Source organism: Chinchilla lanigera, unplaced genomic scaffold (genome assembly GCF_000276665.1).
Source record: "Chinchilla lanigera isolate Chin_1 unplaced genomic scaffold, ChiLan1.0 scaffold00018, whole genome shotgun sequence".
NCBI classification, from domain to species: domain Eukaryota; kingdom Metazoa; phylum Chordata; class Mammalia; order Rodentia; family Chinchillidae; genus Chinchilla; species Chinchilla lanigera.
This window is the reverse complement of record NW_004955419.1, coordinates 27,164,215-27,186,595: the sequence shown is the minus strand read 5'-3', so window position 1 is coordinate 27,186,595 and position 22,381 is coordinate 27,164,215. Positions and strand designations below refer to the sequence as shown.

The 22,381-nt window shown below is 46.5% G+C and overlaps 1 protein-coding gene across 1 annotated transcript in view; it reads right to left on the bottom strand.

Annotated features, from left to right (window-relative positions):
* The window catches only part of Gabbr2 (gamma-aminobutyric acid (GABA) B receptor, 2), a 369,184-nt gene that overhangs the window by 55,322 nt on the left and 291,481 nt on the right, over positions 1-22,381 (bottom strand). The window contains exons 12-13 of the mRNA XM_005382826.2: positions 8,154-8,261; positions 1,253-1,375 (exon numbers count right to left, since the gene is read on the bottom strand). Of these exons, the coding sequence (XP_005382883.1) occupies positions 1,253-1,375; positions 8,154-8,261 (231 nt within the window). The remainder of the gene's footprint in view (positions 1-1,252; positions 1,376-8,153; positions 8,262-22,381) is intronic.

The following is a 22,381-nucleotide window of genomic DNA, read 5'->3' as shown; positions in this document are numbered from 1 at the left end:
GCTATCATCACTACAACCAATCATCATCGACACCATCCCTACTATCCTGGCTGTTGTCATTTTCATTTTCACCCCAGATTATTCCTAGTGTTGACATCTGTCTGCAACTCTAAATCCTGGTGATGGGCAGGGAATTCTCCTGGGACTGATTGGGCAGTGATGTGCTCTTTTGCTAATCGCATGATGAATGGTGACCAGATGTCACCTCTTCTCTGGAAAATCTGAATGAACTCGGCTCCTTCCCCCTTGACCCATGGGCAAAGCCAGTGTCAGCTCTGTCTTTGAAGTTCCAGTCATGCCTGTCTGGTATCCTGCTTCCTACAAGATGTACACAGGAGGGTGGCAAGCTGGAGGGGCCCAGTCCTAAATCTGCTTCCTAAATGGCGTTCTCTGATTGCACAACTCCTTACTGGGATGAGTAAAGTCTGTCTGTCCTAACATAAATGAAGTTGGGTAATTTTTATTTGCCTGAAAATCTTCTTGTATAGAAAGATAAAACTCGTACCCAATGAGTACATTTGTGGTAAGAATACATACCAAGTTCCACTAAAAACTTTCCCTAATAATGCAGAGAGAAATGGAGGTCCTTATTGTCTTCTTAGAATTTGCTATCCTGAATGGAAAGTATACCAAGCAGCACATACAGTACAGCCTTCTCTGTCTCACAAAGGCATCTGAAGCTATTCCAGGAGGAATCTGAGAAAGCCAACAAAGCCCTGGCTTCTAAGTGTCTCAGCCTTTCTCAACCTGGAGCATCCTGGGAAGAACAGTGTGAGTGCAGGGCAAGGCTTAACACAAGGCTTTTAAGCAAGGTTCTTTATCTTAACAGCTGCATGAAAAGAAGTATATTGTTCGTTATGTTGAACATCACATAGTAACCAGAGGAGCTGTCTGAACGCTTATTCCATAGGAGCACTGCTTAAGAGACTTCCCTTAATGAAAGGCTACAAATGCAGTGAAACTTCTCCTATGAAGCACCATGTAAATGGGGACTTTTACAATATATGAGAGTATATTCTTAAGCAGTCCAACATCTCCTCTTAATTCTGCATATATTAATATCAATATTAAATTATTTCACAATACCTTGTATCTGTCCTTCCTAGAATGATATATGTCCAGACAGAAGCAGCTGCAATTAAGGAGGTGCTCCTGATACGGAGTGGTGCAGTCTGGCAGTGCACACCTCCCTGTGCCCTGTCCGAAGCCGTGTGCACCCTGCAGGTCTCTCTCCTGCTTGCTGCCCACTTACCTCCATGCTGTACCTCTCCACCGTCCTTCGCAGGGGGTCCACAGCTTGCCAGCAGATCAGGATGCATAGGTCAATCAGTAGCATGCCCCCCACGATCACAAGCAGCTTCTGGTCCTTGATGATCTACAAAGGGGACAGGTACATGTGAGATGTGTCCAGGTTGCAACTGAGAGGCTGGGACAGAGTAATGACTGAATCACAAGTCCCCAGCGTGAGGGTCTGGAGACTCTTCACCACCCACAGGTAAACCAAGTCAAGCTCCTCTTTTTGACATTCAAGTGCTTTCACAAGGCTGGCCCACCAGTTTCCTAAACACACACGTACCCTTTGTTGAAATGTGGCCATTGCTAGTCTCTAGCCATGCTGTGATTCTTACCCTTCAGGTCTTTGTAGGTGCTGGCCCTTTGGTCTAGAACACCCTATTCTTTCTGCCTGGCAAACTGCTAATTATCCTTAAAAATCTAGATCAATTGTCACTTCCCCAAGGATGTCCCTTTTGATTTCCCCAGAAGAACTGATTATTTCCAGAGCACTTTGTTCATATTAATTATATTATTATTATTATTATTATTTTTTCCAGTACCAGGAATCAAACTCATGACCTCGCACTTGCCAGGCAGGTGCTATGCCACTGAGCTAAATCCCCAGCCCCCAATATTAACTATATTTTTAATTATTAAATGCAACAATACTGGTAGCAACAGTGAGAACCACAGCTAATGTTTAATGAACAGTTACTCTGTGCCTACCCCTAAGATGATGGTTTCACATGTATCATACCATGTAAGGGAGGGTGCTATTACTATTCCCATTTTGCAGATGAAGCAACTGAGGTCTATGCGTGTGCTTTCAGTAACTGACTCAATGTGATAAAGCTATTGAGAGGTGAAGCCTAGATTTGAGTGAAATTCCTCTTTTCTCTGGAGTTCATGCCCTCACATACCTGCAGCACTGGCCAGGTGCAGTGTTACATCGCATATACACCTGCTTTCCTCAGTGGAGTGGAAACCCTCAGACAGAAGGAAGCCTGTGTGTTTATTTGTGAATCCTGGGGACCTACCAGCCTTGGCATACAGGTAAGTACTTAAATTTTGATGACTGGAGATGAAGGTATGTAAAAAGAAGAAAGTGAACTCCTGCCCAGCCCTCTTTGAAGCCTGGGATACCTGTCCAGTGCTGTGAGAGTCCCACCCACTTTACATGTGTTGAGAGGAAGGGGCCTGTGAACAAACACTGCCAGCCCGAGAGCTCGCCTGGACTTTACTCAGTGATGTTCCTCACCTCCAGCTACCATACAGCTAGAAGTGAGTGTGACAAACTTGTTCTGGAAAAGACTCATGGAAAGATGAAACTGAAACAGAAGCATCAGAAATATTACCCAGTCCGGCTCTTGATGAGTAAGGCCATTTTAAAGAGAGAAACAGAAACTCAAAAGGCCTCTCTATGGCTGGATATAAAGAAAACAAAAAGAAAGTGTTGCTGAGTTACTGCTCAAAAGATCAAATCCACCAGAACCACTTTACCCGGGCCCGGGGCACTGACAGAGGCCTGTATTTGAATCCTCGGGAAGGATCCAGCGAACCGGTGATGCTTTGTCAAAACTTTGTTTAACCCTTGTCCTCCCAGGGAATCAGAAAACTCCAAAGGCCTTCAGAAACAGAGGGAAAAGGAAGAAATGTCCAAGCAGTTTTGGACTCCAAAGACAGGCTGGGAGATGCCTCTGTAGTTGGACCCAGGGCTGTGTGAGCCCCCAGGAACTTGTCCATGCTGTGTCCAGCCCTAGAGGTCTCCTGCATTACAGCTTTACCATTTCTTCCCTCCCTTTTCAGGTTACTCCTCAACAGTTGCCCCAGCTTCTCCCTGGGTTAGGTCAGCATTCACTGATGTCATCACATGCAGACCTGTCTGAGCTGGGTGGCTCTCAGCACTGCACTCTGTGTCATCAGAGACGGGAGCAAAGGCACCCGAAATGGTCAAACACTTGGTTCTGGAGTCAGATCTGAGTTTGAGGTGAACTAACGAATTGTGTGATGTTGGGCAAATCCTCTGACGCTGCTGAGCCAGTTTCCTTATCCGTAAAATGGGGGAAATATCATATAAGCCACTTGAGGTGACCAGAACCTGGGTTACAACTGTTTGCCAGGTCAATGATAGAAATGACATTTCTAAATGTCACCTCCCATTGTTGTTGAGAGCAGAGAGTAAGAAATTACAGATTTTGCCCACTGTCTGTTTTATAAAGAAAGATTTATGGGAACACAGCCATATGCACTCATTTACATATTTGTCCATAGGTATTGTCATTCTATAAAGCAGAGCTGAGTAGCTACAAAAGAGACAGTAGATCATGAAATGTCTCATGTATTTACCTGGCTCTTTATAGGAGAAACTTGACTGACCTCTTGTTTAGAAAAAAGTACATTTCTTTAGTTCTTTAAAAAACTTGACTCGTCCCAGCTGGCCTTCTTGCAGGGGCAGCTGTTTGCACCTTCAGTGTGGACGGCTCCCCTGGGTGTATCACACATCGCCCTGCCCTCCTGCTGTTAGGCAGCTGATGCTTCAAGGTGGCAGGGGAAGCCCTCCCCTGGCCTTTCCTTAGGCTCAGCCCAGATGACGTTCTATGTCACTGTCCACGTCAGTTCTAAGTCCTATTTGTCCTCAAAAACATCTGCCCCACAACAGAAGGTCTCATCACTTGAGTTACTACTTCATCTCAACACTTCCATTTGGTCCTAGTGAGAGGCAGAATAGAGACTGTAATAAGCTTCTCATTTAAGATTTTATGATTGGTCTTTAGAAAAAATAGTAATGTGCCATAAAAATGTTGAATTTGGGGAGCATTAACTCGCCATGAATCAATATTTTCTTTAATAGGCTTCGTTTCCTCTAATGTTTTTTAAAATGTGTCCATACAGGGTGACACTTCTGTCTATGTGTTTGGGGAGGGGCTGCCATTGTGGGCAGAGAGCGAAGAGGGTAGAGACTAATAAAAAAGAGACGAGACAAGAAGAGAGTAATGAAAAGCTGTAGGGTTACATTTATAAATTTATGTAAAGCTAATGTATGTATCAGTAAAAAATTAAAAGGTCTGCTAAAAATGTTCAAACTTCTTTAAAAGAAATCTAATAAAACAAGGCAGTCACACAAGGAGAGATACTGTGTGATTCAATTCATGTGAGGTTCCCAGAGGCGTCAAATTCGGAGACAGAAAGTGGTAGCCAGACTGCAGAAATGGGCAGTGAGCGGTTTTTAGTTATTCCAGGGGCAGGCGAGAGGAGGGTAGGGCAGAGAAGGGAAATTTATACTTTATATGCGCGGGTCAAACACGTAACCAGGGACCAGATTATTTTGCAAAGGCTAAGGCAGCTATAGTCCAAACTGTGGCTGCATCCATAGATTCTAGCTTTTTATATAACCAAACTTGTCTTTTGTTATTATTTTATTTTATTGGCTTGTTGAATTGTAGTAAAACACATAGAACATACCATATACCATTTTAACTACATTTAAATGGTCAGCTCAGTGGCGTTTACTGAACTGAGGTGAAGGTGACCTTGTGTGATTGGAGCCATCTGATGTCAGTGCCCTCTGAGGCTCGGGCCGGGGAGGCTGTCTGCTTCTTTGCATGAAGCTGGTAGCTCCCACACGCTTTCTGTCCCTGACGTCACTCTCACCATCCTTGACGTCACTTTCCTCACTGGTTCTGATGCCCTCTGGATCCCAGCATGGCCTCTGGATCCCTGTGACACAGTTACTGTCCTCTGATGTCCCTACCCTTCACCTTCAGTCTGACCCCATACCCCTCAGGGACCCTACATTGCATTCTCCACCATAAGGTGACATCACCAGCAAAAGAAGCATAAGAAGAAGTATTAAATAACAAAGAAGAGGGGGGAGGAAAGTAAAGAAAAGTAGAAAATAATACAAGTAATAAAAATGGTTTAAAGGTTTAAAAGTTAAACCAAAGAGAAAAAAAGTTTGTGTGTGTGTGTGTTCTTGTTTGTCAGAAAGGCCCATCCTAGGACTCTGGGCCCACCACAAGTTAGTGCTCCCCTCAGGGCAGAAGCATGCTCGCAGGGCTCAGGGAGTGCAGCAGGAAAGGAGAGGAACCCTGGTCTCTGGAGACCATGTCCCATCACTGCTCACCCAGGGCCACAGACGCTGAACTCCTGAAGTTCCCCAAACATGTTCTGTTGGCTGTTGCCAGACAATGGAGCGTTCTTGCTCAGTAGTCACATGAGTAATGGAACATAAAGGCCAGTTCTTTATTACAGATGACAACTTGGATGAATCACATAGCACAAAGGAACCAACACTGTGATTCTTCCAAATCAGGATGGAGCTGTCACAAGTGGCAGAGCATGTCTCCACCCTGAGCTGCTGAGCAGGAGGGCCCATGCCTCTCACACCCTGGCTGGCCTCAGCAATGTCCACAGGGATGCTGCTAGGAACATGGGTTCCTGGGCCCCATCCCCGATTCTGTGATTAGGGCCAGGGTGGGCCTTGACACTGCATTTCTAAGAAGCTCCCCTTCCCCTGCCTGTCAGCCCACATTCTGAGCAGCCCTACTCTAGACAGAAGGTCTTTAACACAGGTTTTGTATTAGTACAGTGGCCCCTTCCTTTCCACCCTTCTGCATCTTCAATTCAACCAACCATGGATGGTTTGCTATGCAGTTAGACCCACAATGGTTGCATCTGCCCTAAACATGTACGGACTGTTTTTCTTGTAATTATTTCCTAACAGATACAACAATAGGATAGTACAACTATTTACATAGCATTTACATTGCATGAGGTGTTGTGAATAATTTACAGATGATTTAAAGTATATGGGAAGGTATGTGTAGGTTCTATGCAAAAGCTACACCATTTTATAGACAGGACTTAAACAGCATTGGATTTGGGTATGGAGGAAAGTATGAAACCTGTCTCTGGAAGAAACCCAGGGTCAGCTATCTGCTAGGAAAGTCTAAAAACTACTGATGCCCAGCTCCAGCTCCAGCACTGCAGAAACTGGGGTTCAACTGGCTTGGGTTGGGCTATTTGCTAGAGTTTTCCAACATTCCCATGGGACTGTAATGTGTAGCCAGGGTGGAGAACAACAGGGCAGTCTGGCTGCTCTTCCACTCCTGTGAGTGCTGCTGGTCCTGAGGGCAGCAAGGAGCACAGGGAGTGGGTGCCTGGCCCAGGCTTTTCTCTCTTTAAATACAGCCTACTGTCTTCCTGAGCTGGCCTGAGTATGGGGCAGGGGCAGAGAAAGCAGGGTGTGCCACACTTCATCTGGAGAGGCCAAGGGGGCTGTAGCTGCCCCCAGCAGTCCTGGCACTAGGAGGGGAGTGGTGAGCTTCAGGGCTGAGAGGTGCCCTTGGCACCAAGCAGGAGACACAGAATCGTACCTCAGGAAGCAGCGCTATTAATACATCCCCATTCTACAGATAAGGGAACAGAGGCCGAAAAGATGAAGCCATGTGTCTGAGGTCACATGGCAGGTCAGGGGCAGAGCAGGCCTGTTTTGCTTCCTGGCCTCACTGCCTGGGTAGGCTTGCTATCTGCCAGGGGTCTCAGGGAACAGAGGGAAGAATGTGAGTTCCCGAGAATAATGGTTTTCTTTCCTCTTCCGCCACCATGAGATTTCCCCCAACATCCTATTCTTAATGATGTTTGAACTCCCTAGAGTTGGACCCTTAAGTGGTGGCAGGGACAGAACAAACCTTACTTGTCAGCCTGGTATTAAGTTTGCCGGCCAGGACAGGAATTTAATGGACCTTTCAGACTCCTATGCATGCTTTGTGGGTTCCCCATTATTGGGGCTTTCTCTCTGCACTTGAATAGTGGATGAATAGTGTCCCACTGGACCATCTGTTGTGTGTCCCCCTATCCTTAGCACACTGAGGTTCCCCATCTGAGGGTCACATAGCCCTCCAGCCAGGCTTGGACAGGCCACACAGTGCTCGCTGGCCTGCAGTCCACAGCTGGTGCCCAGGAAACTCTCACGTACCCTTCACTGCCACAAACTTTTGGGTGGCAGGCTGATGGTGCTGCAGTGGGGCCCCACTTCCGTTCTGTCCTCTGAGCACCTGAAGGTGGTGGTGGGGCCCACAGGTCTGAGCTGGGGAAGGCCAGAGTGTGTAGTGTGAAGTTTTGGATACTAGGGGGGACTTTTAGGTCATAAAGCTTGCTCTAAATTTTATCTGGGCACAGGGAAAGAACTAGGAGTACTGCAAGAGTCTGAGAGACAGAGTTCTGTATCTCTATATCCTAACAGTCATGCTCAGTCAGCGTCACAGCTATACGCATCTAAGAAGGTGGCAAATATTTTCCACCTGCATGAAGGCTGAGCTCCTACCCTCTAAGGGCCTCCTTGAAAACAGAATCATTAAGTTAGGGCCCACAGTTGCTTCACCCTCCTCTTTAAAGGGCTCCCCACTGCCCATAAGTTCAACTTCAGTTCAACTTCCCTAATGTGGCTCCTACCTCCCCTCCAGCCTGTTCTTGCACCCTGTCCCTGTGAGTCACAGTCCCCTGGCCATACTGAGCTTCTCAGCCACCCCCCCGACACATCCTCTCCTCAGGCTGATGCACACAAGGTTTGCAGAATCCCCATCCTCTTTGCCTGGCCAAGCCCCACTCACCCTCTGGGCTCCCTAGCAGGTGCCACATCTTACATGAAGCCTTCCCTGTGTGCCTGTGCCCCAGAAACTCTGTCAGCCCTTTCTTCGAATGTTGCACATGCTGTCTGATTTGCCCATGAGGCTGAGACATCGGGAGATAGAACTTATATCTCACCTGGATCCCCAGTAAGTAGCTCAATGTATGCACACAGTAGGTGCCTAATGTTTATGTGCCAAGTAACTGCAGTGTGAACAGTGCCAACACACTGAAACAGGGAGAATAATTACCTTCTTCTTCATTTTCACATTTTTAAAGATGGCGTGGACTCTCCATGTCTTTGCAAACATAGCCCCAAAGGCGGTTGTGTAGCCCACCGTGAGGATCCAGGTCCTGACCTAGAGGCCACAAGAAAACAGAAGTATTAACATCCCTTAGGTGGGTGAACCTTGTCAGGTGAGACCACCCTAGCAGCAAGAATCTAGATGATGGGGACAGATGCTCCTCTGTGCATGCTGTAGAGTCCCATCAGCATCCTTCCATCAAACTTCAGTTTGACAGACATTTGGTTCTTCCAACCACTTGTCAAGCCCAGGGAGAGAGCTAGTCATACTCAGCACTGTTGAGGGATCCCTAGGAAGGAGATGGACCAGTCCCCTGGCTTGCCCTTGCTTCCACCCTCTCTCCCCTCCTCCTGCTACCTGGCTGTCTTCCCCCATAGTCAGACCACTTGGCTACTGCTGCCCAGTGTGACCTTTGGAGACCAAGTATTCAGCCCCAGACCAGCCTGGGTGCCAAGTCCACACCTGGGCCTTGGGTGTCTGCTCAGGACTAAGGCCTATCTGGCCCTTACCTGTGCCCAGGATCAAAGTGTGCCTCATTCCCTAGTCCTGGGCTGGCCCTGATACAAGTCTACAGTCAGGGTCCCTGCAGGCAAGGACAGGCTCTGTTAATTATCAGGGGCTTCCAGGATGTATATGCTGCACTGTCATTGCTCCCAGATCTCATGCTTACCATCTCGGCTGGACACCCTCCAACACCTGAGAGACCTGTAGTCCTAATCCCAGCTCTACCCCATCACCAATTCCCTTTGCTCCTGCCTGCAGACTGCTGACTCAGTGGCTCTGCAGCTCTTCAGAGAGGCATATTTCCCCTTCCCAGCCCGTCTGCCAAAGTGAATTCACCACTGAATTCTACAAGAACTTCAGAGAAGATATTATAATGCCAATACCCCTCAAGCTCTTGAGGAACTTGAAAAGGAAAGAATACTCCCAAAGTCATTACTGGATGCTAGCATTACCCTAATTTTAAAACCAGACAAGGACCCAACTAAAAAAAGAAGACTACAGGCAAACTTCTTCAATGAACATAGATACAAAAATCTTCAATAAGATTCCAGCAAACAGAATGCAGCAAATCATCAAAAAGATCACACATCACAACCAAGCAGGTTTCATCCAGGGATGCAAGGATGGTTCAACATACATACATAATCAATAAATGCAATGCACCATATATACAGAAGTAAGGACAAAAATCATATGGTCATCTCAATAGATGCAAAAAAAGCCTTTGATAAAATCTATATCCATCTATGATAAAAACCTTAAAAAAATAGGTATATAGACCTTGTCTCAATCTGATAAAAGCCATTTATGACAAATTTACTGTCAACATCATATTAAATGGGGAGAAACTGGAAGTTTTCCTTCTAAAATCAGGAACAAAACAAGAATTTTCACTATCACCATTCCTGTTCAATATAGTTCTCTAAACATTAGCCAGAGCAATCAGGCAAGAGATAGAAATAAAAGGGATATGTATAAGAAAATAAGAAGATATATTACCATTATTTGCAAATGACATCGTCCTTTACCCAGAAGACCCAAAAAATTCCACCAAAAGACTCCTAGAATTAATAACCAAATTCAGTAGTAGACCAGGGTAGAAAAACACACAAATCAATAGCATTCCTTTACATCAAGAAGGAACCCACTGAGAAAGAAATTAGGAAAGCAATACTATGCACAATGGCATCAAGAAAAAGTAAATACTTAGAAATTAACCTAACCAAAGAAGTGAAATGGAAACTACACTATTCTGAAAAATGAGATTTGATGACATTAGGAAATGGAAAGACATCCCTTGCTCTTAGATAGGTAAAACCAATATTGTCAAAATGATCTTATTTCCAAAACTGATAAATGGACTTAATGAAATCTTAATCAAAATACCAAGGGCATTCTTGACAGATCTAGAGAAAACAATCCTAAAATTCATATGGAGCAAAAGAGACCCAGAATAACAAAAACAGTTCTGGGCAACAAGAGCACAGCAAGAGGCATCACAATCCCAGACTTCAAGTTATATTACAAAGCTACAGTAATAAAAACAGCATGGTACTGGCACAAACACAGACGTGGATCAAAGGATCAGAACAGAGGATGCAGAAACAAGCCTAGGTGCATTCAGCTATCTGATCTTTGACAAAGAAGCCAAAAACAAACACCAGAAGAAAGATAGCCTGTTTAGCAAATGGTGCTGGGAAAACTGGTTATACTCATGCAGAAAGTTGATTCTAAACTCACATCTCTCACCATGTACTAAAATAAAAGTGGATCAAAGATCTAAATATTAAAACAGAAACACTTAACCTGCTGGAGGACAAGTTAGGTAAAATTCTTGAAGATATAGGCATAGGCAAAGACTTTCTGAACAGAAGCCCAGTTGCAGAAGAAATAACATCAAGAATCAACAAATGAGCTCATATCAAATTAAAAAGCTTCTACACAGCAAGGAAAACAACAAAGTGAAGAGACAATCTACAGAACAGGAAAAAATTTTGCCAGTTACTCCTTGGATAGAGGTTTGCTATATAGAATATGTGAAGAACTCAAAAGAATTAGGTTGTCCAAAATAAAAGACCCAATTAAAAATGGGCAACAATAATGAATAGAAACTCCTTAGAAGTACAAATGGCCAATAAATACATGAAAAAAAGTTCAACATCTTTGGTCATTAGAGAAATGCAAATTAAATCACCATTGAGATTCTGTCTTACTCCAGATATAATGGCTATCACAAAGAAATCAAATAATACCAAATGCTGGTGAGGATGGGAATGGAGCTGGAGTTGGGTGAGGGGTGGGAATGTAAACTAGTACAACCACTATGGAAATTAGTATGGAGGTTCCTCAAAAAAGAAAACTAGAAATTCCATTTGACCCAGCTTTTCCTCTTCTAGGTATCTTCCCCAAAGAGTTAAATACATCATATAACAGTGACATATGCATGCCCATGCTTATAAGAGCACAACTCATAACAGGTAAATCCTGGTAGTAGCCTACATGTCTATCAACAGAGAAATGGATAAAGAAAATGTGGTATTTATACACAATGGAGAACTATTCTGCTAGAAAGAAAGATAAACTTGAGTCATTTGTAGGAAAATGGATGCACCCTGAGTCTATAATGTTAAGTGAAATAAATCAGAAAGACAAGCTTATATTTCATAATTTTTCTTATATGAGAAACCTGAAATATAAATAAAGAGCAAAATAAAAGACAGATAATAGGAAGTGGGGTGATAGATATTTTGCAGATGGGAGGAGGACCAAGAGATAGAGCGAGGGACAGGAAGAGGATGTAAAAAGAGTTAAGATGTGTTCTGTCCATGAACCGACTCCCCAGGATGACTATAATCATTATGTGCTACAAATATGTACTGATAAAAATAATAAAAAACAGAAAGAGGATATGAGCCGGGCATGTGGCAAGGCTGAGTCCTAAGACAAGGGAAGGACAATGGCACCCTGTGATTGTGCAGAGGCGTGAGTGCTGATGAGTTCTGGTGGGGACTTAGCCTGCTATTTTTTTCCATTTATTTATTTTTCATTTCAAAAGCAAAGGGGAAGTCAGATGGGCAAGAATGAAACAACGCACTTTCGAGAGGGTGCAGGTTATAATTCAAGAGTGCAGGGAAAGTAAACAAAACAAGGCAAGAGAAGGTGCCAGCCACTGGGAAATCAGACTTGAGTTTATTCAATGAGCAGATCACACTGTCATCTCTCAGGGTCCCCTGGGACTTAACAGACCATGTCACTATCCACTGGTTTGGCCGTTTATCTTTTCACCCTACAAGTACCAAATCAGATGTAAAAAGTGTAGCAAATGAAAATGAACAAAAAACAACAATTGGGGTGACTTTTTGGAGTTGTCAGTTTGAGTGAGGAAATCACTTTGCAAATGAAGAAACTGAGTCTCTCAACCCTGTGTGTGTGGCCCTAGGGCTGAGCCTGGAACTCAGCACCTGACCTGATGCAGCCGCTCCCCGGCCTCCCCGCCACGACTGCTTAACTCAAGCACACCCAGGAGCCGGGCTCCGAAGGGCAGGAACATGGGGAGGAGTTGATACTGTTCTGGATCTCAACTCGCTTACAAAGCTAGTATGTTGGCTCAACCGCTCAATGGTCTACAAGAGTTTTTGACCATATTTTACTAATAAAGTCAGTATTAAACATGAAGTTATATAGAACATAGATATTTTATAAAGGGTGGAAAATATAAGTGGTGTCATTATTTTTAAATTATCACGTGACTGTCAAAAATCTCTTATTTCAAGGACATACATGTCACTCCAGTGAGGTTGGCATTATGAATATTTCCTTTGACCTATGTTTTCTTTAAAGCAATCATTTTCAGGCCACTTGTGAGGACTAACTTTGTTAAGACTCAATCATATAAATTAGGTGAATTTCAACTTGGTAATATAAATTTAATCTGGCATCTGGAAGCTACAGTGTGTTTCCATCAGCTGCAAACAAAGCATGGCTGAGGATGCCTGGGCAGGAGTTTGCATACACAGGCCCTTGGCTAGTGTCTGGGGACCTGGATTTTGGGCCGGTGTCCACACCATGGCCTCCATGGCTGGCTCATTGGGCCTAAATTCTCTGCATCAAACACCTGCACTGCTTCTGGGTGTCTGGAATTTTGGTATGCAGTAGGCAGGGGTGCTCATGCGCCCAGCCCCTAACAAACACCCTGGGCACTGGTCTCTTATGGGCTTCCCTGCAAAACAGCATTCCCAGTGTGCTGTCTCTGCTCCTTCCCATGTGACCCCTGAGAGAGATTCTCGCCAGCTTGCTCCTGGCCTCCGTGGACTCCATAGCCTATTCTTTTTGCTAATTCTGCTTCATGTCCTTTCACTGTAATAAATCATAAGTGTGAGTCCAGCTGGATGCCGAGGACTGGGAGTCCCAGGAGGCCCAGAACCTGGGGTTGTCCTGGGGACCCTGAAATATGCCCTACCATTGTCTGGTGTAATGGACTGACCAACTACCATGCCTTTGGGAGGGTTCCTGCATGTGATCACCAGACACATCCAGCGAGCCAGGGCCTGAGTTAGCTCTGATCTCACGTCCACCCTGGAGACAGCTCTTAAGATAGTGAGAAAACAAGAGCAGGGCAAAGACCAGGGAAAACAGAACAGTGGGGCCCCACCAATGGAGCCACCACCCCCAGGTGTGGCAGTTCCTTCCACTCAAGTAAAATATACTGTCTAGTGGATAGTGAGCTCCCTATCTCTCCATATATTCAATCAAAGCTTGGAGGAGCCCCCTGTCAGGGTGCCGCTGGGGCAATTCCTATCTGAGGGTAGTTTCATTTGGTGATATCCCAGGTATCTCCCCTCTGTGTGACTCAGCAATGCCAAAGGTACTAGAGGGCTCTGAGAAGCTATGGTGATTCTGTTTTCCAGGATGTCGTCTCCAGTTCAAATTCTACTGATTCGTCAGCACCAAACAGCTACTTTACTCTTTCTCTCAAATCTTGAACACATTTACTGTTCTGATGTTAGTGTCCCTCCTTTCATCCCCTCAGCCATGAAGTATTCTGTGCCCCCTGAAAATTGCTTTAAACACACATATCCACACAGGGGAGGGGACTTCAGGCAGATAGCCCCCATCCCAGCCTCAGCTATGAAAAAGAAAAGAAAGCACAGCAAATTTCCAAATGGGTAGAAAAATGTATGCCTGGAAGAATTCTGCTCAGCACTCACAGAGTTGATTATCTGATGTCAGAGAAGGGTTTTCATTGCTCTGTTGGGCATTGGCAGGAAAGTGGGCCCAGGCTCCACTCATAGGTGTGTTCGGCCAATGATGGGGGCTGTGGTCTGTTGTGCTTCCTTGTCCCAGAGATGCGTGTGAGCCCTGGGCTGAGAAGTCAGACAGGGCAGGAAGCCCTGGTGGCTGGGGGGACATTTAAGGCAAGCTGCTTTCCTGCCATCCAAACAGGTTATGTTCATTGCTACCCACTCAGTCCAGCAATAACTAGGGCAGAGGCAGGGAAGGAAGACCTAGACCATTGCAAAGCAAGCCCCACAGCACCATGATGTGGAGGGCGGACAGGACTGAGCCCAGAGGCCTGGGGTCTGCAGAGCCAGCCTTGCCTTCCTGGAGCAGTGGCAGGGAGACCCCTTGGGGAAAGGTCACTGAAGAGCACCCCCAAAACATGCAGAAGACCAGTCTTGTTTTTTTTTTTTTTTGTTTTTTGGTTTTTTTGTTTTTTGGTTTTTCTCCGGTACCGGGAACCGAACTCACGACCTTGTGCTTGCCAGGAAGGCGCTTTTGCCGCTGAGCTAAATCCCCAGCCCCAGAAGACCAGTCTTGATTGGGCTCCTTTAATAAGATCTGCACAGAAAATTTCCTCGGGTTTAGTGTTCAGCACAGCCTTTCTGCAGGAGCAACGCAAGGGGCTGGAGGAGGCTCTCAGAGCACCTGGCACCCAAGTCCTGCCATCTTAGGAGCCTTGGGGTGAATCAGAGGAAAGGCCCTTTCTCGGGCAGGAGAACTTCTGAGGCACCCCCTCTGCGCCTTTAATGGGAGACTTCTAAAGGCCCTTTTAGTCAAAGAACTTGGCTCAGAGAGCAGAGCCCAGCCTGACATTCAGCTCCTATTTGCCCCTTGTCCTCGTGCAGTGCCCAAAATTGGCTCAGGTGATAGAACACAGAGCAAGGTGCCTCCAAGGTGCGGTGGGGGGTGCCTCCCCCTGTGCACACCAGTTTCCTTAGGACTGGAGGTTGGGAGCGTTTTGGAAGCTCCACATTCTCCAGATAGGTGGTAGAAACAGGGTATGTTTCTACATAAAATATAGAAAAATACAGTTAATATTAAAAATTTATTATTGTAAAAGGCATTGCCATTAAGTCCCCTCACTTTGAACTCTCTTACCCCTTTGTTCTTGCCGCTTTCTGGAAGTCCTCTTTTGTTAGTATCTTTGGTTGTGCTATTGTAGCTGCCTTGGTATCCTAAGTTGATTCAAAACATTTACCTTTCATGGTCATTGTGACTCTGGGGAAGAGCCACAAGTCTCATGGTGCCAGCTCTGTTGAATAGGCAAATGAGGGCGCACCAGAATGTTTTTACGAAGCTGCCTTTCAGCTGGATGGCACTCGGAAGCAACATTCATTGAGTTTTTTTTTAATCACATCTCATAAAAACACTCATGAAAGAGGACTTCCAGAACTGCTTCAGAAAGTGGCAAGAATAATAGGATGTGTGTTTGAAGCAAGGGGGAGCATTTTGAAGAGGATTAATGGCAATGTGTCTTCTACGTAATCAATTTAAACAGTTTAAACTTCGTATATTTTGATCATGTCTCATAAGTGTGTGTTGAAGGTAGCTGGTATGTGCTACCATGCCACTGTATGGAGAAGACGGGGACAGAAGATGGGGACAAGCAGGTGCTAGGACAAGAGAGAAAGGACCAGGTGGCCACACCACAGTGACTGCAGCTGCTATTAAATCTGTGGGAAGTAAGAGGCCAGGGCTCTGTCAGAAGAACGAGGCTATTTTAAGTCTCCCCTGACTTGCTCCTCCACTTCCTCCTCCCTGGGACCGGTCTGCATCAGGGCATACAACACAGTGCGGGCTGGCGGGAGCCCTGTTTCCTTTTGTCTTCTGACCTACACTGCTGGCTCCCTGAGGGCAGTGATTGTTCAGCTCAGTGCTTCCTGGGCCAGCCACCCATGAGCCTCCTCTGGGATGTTATCAGATGAGGCAATGAAGGCTGACAAGAGGGCCAGTGAGGCAAGAGTTGGGGTGGCCACAGGAGGTGAGGGGAGGGAGGATATAGATTACCCATTTCCTGGAGTCTGGGGGTCCCTGCATCTCCTCAGCCTTCTTCTGGAAGGACTTTGATGGCTAAGATGGGGATGGGGAGACCACAGCCGTTAAGGGTATCTTCACCCCATCCAGGACTCCAGTTGGCCCCAACAGGCCACATTAGTGCCATTCCCTGGGGCCACTGTCCTCTACTGGTCTGAACCTACCCAGCAAGTCCACTGTCAAGCCCTGTGGGTATCCCCTGGCCTGGCCTTCTGCCACCTTCTGAACCACCAAGCACTTTACCTGAGGACACAGGATAATGTGCTGACCCAGTCCCCAAGCTTACATCATAGCATCACCACCACCACCACCACCACCACCATCATCATCATCATCATCATCATCATCACAATTATCTGGTTTTTGAGAGAGGGTCTCGATATGTAGTTCAGGCTGGCATTGAATTCACTATGGAGCCCAGGCTGGGCTTCATCTCATAGTGATCCTTCTGCCTCAACTTCAAGTGCTGGGATTAGACATGCACCACTACACTCAGCTCCAAGCCCACACTGTTGCACTGTTTTACCTCTCAGCTGCCTCAAAGAGAAATTCCCAGGCAAAGGAGAAAAAAAACCAAAACCACATATTTATGGACTTTCACTTGAAAATATTTTACTAATTCCCACTGGACCTGAATTTAATGGGAGGCCATGTAGGTGTTCTTTTTTGGTTAGAGTTAGAAAAATCCCAGCATCTCTGGGAAGGTGGAAAGAGGGCACTGCTGTCTCCAAACAAGTGAAGGGGACCCTGTATCACATCTGTAGATAGCCACTGACTATCATGAGCCCACACTCCCTGTGAACACAGTGAAGAGGCTGGAATTATGCTTCAGGACTCAGGCTCAACTGAGATGGGACTGCTCTACTTCCCTAGCTTCTGGGGGAAGGCCACACCCCATCATCTTCCAGCCCAGGAGCTTGTCTTCCCCCACTTGGTCTTCAGGGTACAAAGTTTCTGGTGCTTCCTTGTCTTCTGCATGCCCTGTCTCCAAGCAACAAGCACAACAAGAAAGCTGTGAGCATGAATTGTCTCCTTGGGGGCTGGGGATTTAAGAGGGGCTGGGGATTTAGCTCAGTGGTACAGCGCCTGCCTGGCAAGTGTGAGGTCATGAGTTTGATTCCTGGTACAGGAAAAAAAAAAAAAACCACAAAAAAACCAAAAATAAAACCAATGAGTGGTCTCCTTGTTCTTGTTGGTGTGGGCTGAGGAGGCAGAACCAACATCCCCTGGGAGAATGTCAGAATGCAGTGTGGGCCACCTCAACATCCTGAGCTAGAATACACATTTCATTAAGACCCCAGGTGATTTATGGGTACACTGAATGATGCTGTCCATGCAGGAAGAAGTCAGGGTAGTGTACACTTTTGGGTGTAGAAGCAGGCAGAGAAAGGGCCCTGGCGGTGCTGATGATACTCTGTTGCTTAGTAAGGATCTGAGCTTCCCAGCTGGGTTCAGTTTGTGGAAATGCATTGAGCAATACATTTATGGTGTGTGTATTTTAAGGAAAATGCACACACATATTTTAAGTGAAATAATATATAGCTGGGTTTGTGGCAACACTTGTATTCTCAGCTACTCAGGAGGCTGAGGCAGGAGGAATGAAACTTCAAAGCTAATCTCTTTGAAAACAGTGAGGCCCTGTCTCAAAATAAAATAAAAAGGGCTAGGGACATAGCTTAGTGGTATAGCACTTGCCTACCATGAGTTCAATCGCCAGTATTGCAAAAAGCAAAGCAAAGCAAAGCAAAGCAAAACAATAAGTAGAGGAGTTGGAACTGTCAGCTAGTGGAGATAGCTGGGAGATCCAGAGCTGAGCCACACTCCTGTGAGCTCCCACAGAAGAGCCCTGGGCAGAACTGGCTTCTGTCAGATTCCACATCCTCAGAGATCCCACCTGCATCACTCCTGCTGCCCTCACAGCCTGCCTCCAGGCCCCTTCTAGCACTCCAGAAGGAAGAGGCACACATCAGCTTGGCTTGTCCCTGGCCTCATTCAACACAGTAAGGCCATAGTGGGCCAAAATTCACAAGCACCATACACCACCAAACTTACCAGCACTAACCAGTTTATACAGCCAGGGTACTCTGCTTCATTAATGTCTCTCTTATCACTGTCCAGAGATGGACACAATTGCCCCGGCACCATTCATTCATTCACTCACAATGGTAGCAAACATTTAATGAATCTTATGTGGCAGGCGCTAAGTGCTTTATTTATATGATCTCATTTAATCCCAACAACTGTATTTTTATCCCCATTTTAGAGACGAGTAAACCAAGACTTAGAGAGGCTGATAACATAGAATTGCACAGCTAGGGACCATTTCAGTTGGAATTTGAGCACAAGCAGTCTGTAGCACAGCTCTTTCTTTTCCTCTAGACACTCATGCACTCAGGAGATGCATCAGAAATGAATTCATATGCCAAAGCCACTGAAGCATAAATCAACAAAGGGTGAATTTTATGGTATATGGATTATATCTCAAATTTTAAAGATCTGAATGCGCAAAAAGTTTGGTTGGAGTAAATATTTATCAGATTCTTAAGAAGACAGCTGACTTGTTTTTCTTGGTATGTTATCTAATAAAAAAATCAAAGTATTTTGAAGAAGAGAAAGGAGAAAGAGGAGGGGGAAGAGGAGGAGGAAGAGGAGAAAAAGCATCACAGGCCTCTCTGTCGTCCAGCAGAGCTCAGTTTGAGCCTCTGCCCTGACTCTAACACTGTAGGACAGGTTTTCTGCATCTTCTCCACGAGGTGTGAAGGGACCCCTGCCTTGCCAGGTGGTACAGGGCTGAGAGGAGAGGCTGCACCTGGCAGTAGGAAGTTGGTCTCTTGTAAGTCACAGCAGAAGGTGCAGAACCCTGTGAGGGCTCGGACTATGTAGCTGGCACAAAGTTGTTGCCTAGCTCCACCCCCAGCAATGTTCCCTCATCCTGGGAGCTGCAGGAGACCATGGGATGGCAGATCAATCCTGTACCTCATCCTCTCTGCAGAGCCCCTTCCTCTATCTCCCACTGGAGAGCTGGGGCTTCCCCTGCACTCTACAGTGAGGACCCACAAGCTTTTTTTTTCCACCTGTTTGGCTCCCTCTTGGGCTGACCGGGCCAGGCTTTTAGGGCCAGGCTGACTGGGCAGTGTGGGTGGGCATCCCCTGCTCCTGGCACCCGGGCACTGGCCTGTGCCCAGCACCTCCGCCTAGGCAGCTATGTGCCCACAGGGGCCACGTTGCCATGGTGACTCCACTACCAGCACAGTGTCCAGGGAGACAGCACCATGGAGCTGGATGTGTTTGCAAGACTTGCTGAAACCAGCACTGACTGGCTGGAGAGATTCCAGAAAGGGTCAGGTTGTGGGGGATGGGAACTAAGTATAGCTGCTTCCCTTGTAGCAGCTTTGAGAGAGAGAGAGAAGGGAGAAAGGGAGAGGGAGAGAGAGAGCGAGAGGGAGAGAGAGGGGGAGCGGGGAGGGAGAATGCACACACCCTTGCTCAAGCACCCACCCTCTGTTCACGTTATAATTGCTTCTCCCAGCAGAGGCTTAACCCCAAGAAGGCCTGATCTTGTGACTGCTATAGGTTTCTTCCTGAGGTGGTGTTCACGGTTCATCTTTGTGCCTAGTTTCTGTATTAAAAACTAAAAAAGGGAAAGCAAAGGGGGCATCCATAGGGTGGCAGGACAGAATGATCTTGATACACTGAAGCCAATTTCAAGGTCTACCTTATCTGCGGGCCTTGAAGACTTCTGTAGAACATAGTGTGGACCCCAGGAAACCACACTGTGATGCCTGTCCCACCTCCCACACTCCGCCTGCACTCACCCTACATCCCGGGGTTGTCTAATTTGTCTCTTGCAACTCATGTCTCCATTCCACAGGGAAGATCATATGCTCATTGTACAGGTGACAAAACCAAGGCTGTATTTTCAGGTTGTACACTCACTGCATCACCTGGCCCTACTCCTTCCTGCTCCTGCTTGCTCAGAGGGGATTTGCTGGGTCAGCCGCCTAGGCCCCAAGGGAACAGGACCTACGGTACTGAGTAGAAGAAAAGAGCCACTCTCTGCAACAGCGGGTAAAATGAAACCCACAAAATGTTAACCAGGATTGCTCTTTAGGCTCTAAATTCAAGAACTTTCAGTCTGTGCTCTTAGGCAGGGGAGGGCAGGAATCACTAGGTACAGACCGAGCCCAAGCTGTGTGCACGCTTCAGCGCTGACCCAGTTCTCCTGGGAGGGGCTCCTTTGCGCTTTCTCCCAATCACGACTGTGGGCTTCCTTTGTGCAGCTTAGAAACACCCGAGTGCCACTGATTTAATTCTCAGGGGTGGTGGGAATCAGGCCCCTGCATCTTCCCGAGCCCTTGTGCTCCGAGCTAATGCCGATTTGTAAAGCGCTTTATGATTTATTCATTCCGCCTTCCCAGGCTTCCCAGGACAACCTTCCCCTCACACAAATGAGCGCAACTCCCAGAATAGAATGTCAGGCTTCATTAAAAGAAAAAACCCGGTGTGGGGGATGTCCCTTTCTTGCTCCCTAGCTGCGTCACACAGCGTTTGTAGAATTCAGGTCGAACTCAAGAGAGCACCTGAGCTGACATCGGACTGGCAGGCATGTGGTGACATGGCAGCCGCTCTCTGGGAGGGAGACTCTCCCGGTGGGCAGCTCGTGGGTCTGCCGCGGGTCTCTCTGCACCCAACACTCTAATTTGGCTTGTTGGAGGCATTCCCTGGTGGCTGGCTGCAAGTGATAAGGAGCTAGGCAGTGGGCCTGGGAGGGATGGGGGCCCTGGTGGAACCAGGGTGGAGTTCTGCACATGGACTCCAGGTTGGGGCCAGAAGCAGGTCCCTTGACTCTCATGAATGCCACTGAGGGAATGGAGAACTATACAAGTTAGATGTCACCAGAGTAGCCCTGGTGCTGTTTTCATCATTGTCATCAAAATGTCCTTGAACTTGGGGAAAGCCTCTATAAACACTCTGGAGCTCAGAGAGAAGAGAGAATCCTCAATCTCCTCTAGTGACTGTGTCAGGAAGCCCCTTAGTTAGGCCTCATCTGTGCTCAGGAAAGCTGAACACAGACAAGGGCAATGTCTATGACAGGGCCAGGTTTCACAGGGCACAGAAATCATGCTGGTGCAGGAATATTGGCACTTATGGGCTTGTCACCTCCCCTAACACTAGCAATGCTTCTACACATGGCAGTCAGGATTCTAGTGCCAGAGGGTCACACTCTTTAGGGAACAAACCCTGCGTTTGGATAGGGAACAAGGACTTTTGGGCAGCTCAGCATCTCTGGAAGCTGACTCCAGGTGGCCTGAAGCCAGGTGCATGAGGGACTTGTGGCGGCTGCCCTCACCTTTTTAATTCCCAGAAGGGCAGATTAAAGCAGGAGGGGCAGTGATGAACTTGGAAGAGAAAACCCTGAGTAGCAGAGTGAGTCCTGGAGCTCTATGGGTTGATGTTTGAGGTCATCTCCAGGAGAGGTTGCTGGCCCCACCGCCCCTCTTGGTAACGGGACCTGACCATGCATTTCTCAGTGGAAAATTTAGGATAATATAAGCATATCTGTGGACATCTCCCTTGCTAGGCAATGCACGCTGATGTCACTGGTAATGCTAACAAATTCTTGACTCTGTGTAGAAGTCAGTCTGATCTAATCATCTGCAGAAATCAGAGGGGTATTGTCACCTACAATAGGGGATCCTGGGGGCCTTCTCCCTTTTCACATTGCTGCAGAGACTAGTTTCAGGCAAAGAGTCTGAGGCATGGGATGGGGGTATCCATTGCATGCTACAGAGGTTTTTCGCTTGTGTATCCCGTCTGCCAGCTCTCACCTATCATTGCCCAGCAGTGAGCAACTTGCAACCTCAGAGCAGTAAGTGGGACCTAAAGGGATGGCTGTATGAAAGAGGGTCTGTGTTGCTTTCAACATCTTAGGAGAAATAGCAACAACAAAGGTTCTTTTGCATTCATCCAGTCCATGCTGATGACTTAACAATTCCCTGGAGCTCTCATCCTCCAGGTAGAGAAGATGAGATCTGAATGGCTCATCCAGTTTGGAGAGATTATAGTTATCAAAGTCCAGAAGCAAATCCCAACTACTGTGGGTCAATGGGATTTTCAGCTGAAAGTCTCACACAATTACTCATTGTTAATGACTAACTTCTTTTGCCCTCCCTGCCACTTATTTTTTCTTTCTTTCTGTAACGACAGAGCATTTCTCTGGGCATCTAAAATTTTAGAATGTTTGTTAATTTTTCAAAAATATAGTAAGTTCATTACACTCTATTGGGCTTCCTTAAGTATATGTGTCCTCAATGAGTATGATACAGTCTCTTTGGGAGCCAGCATTTAAAAATTTT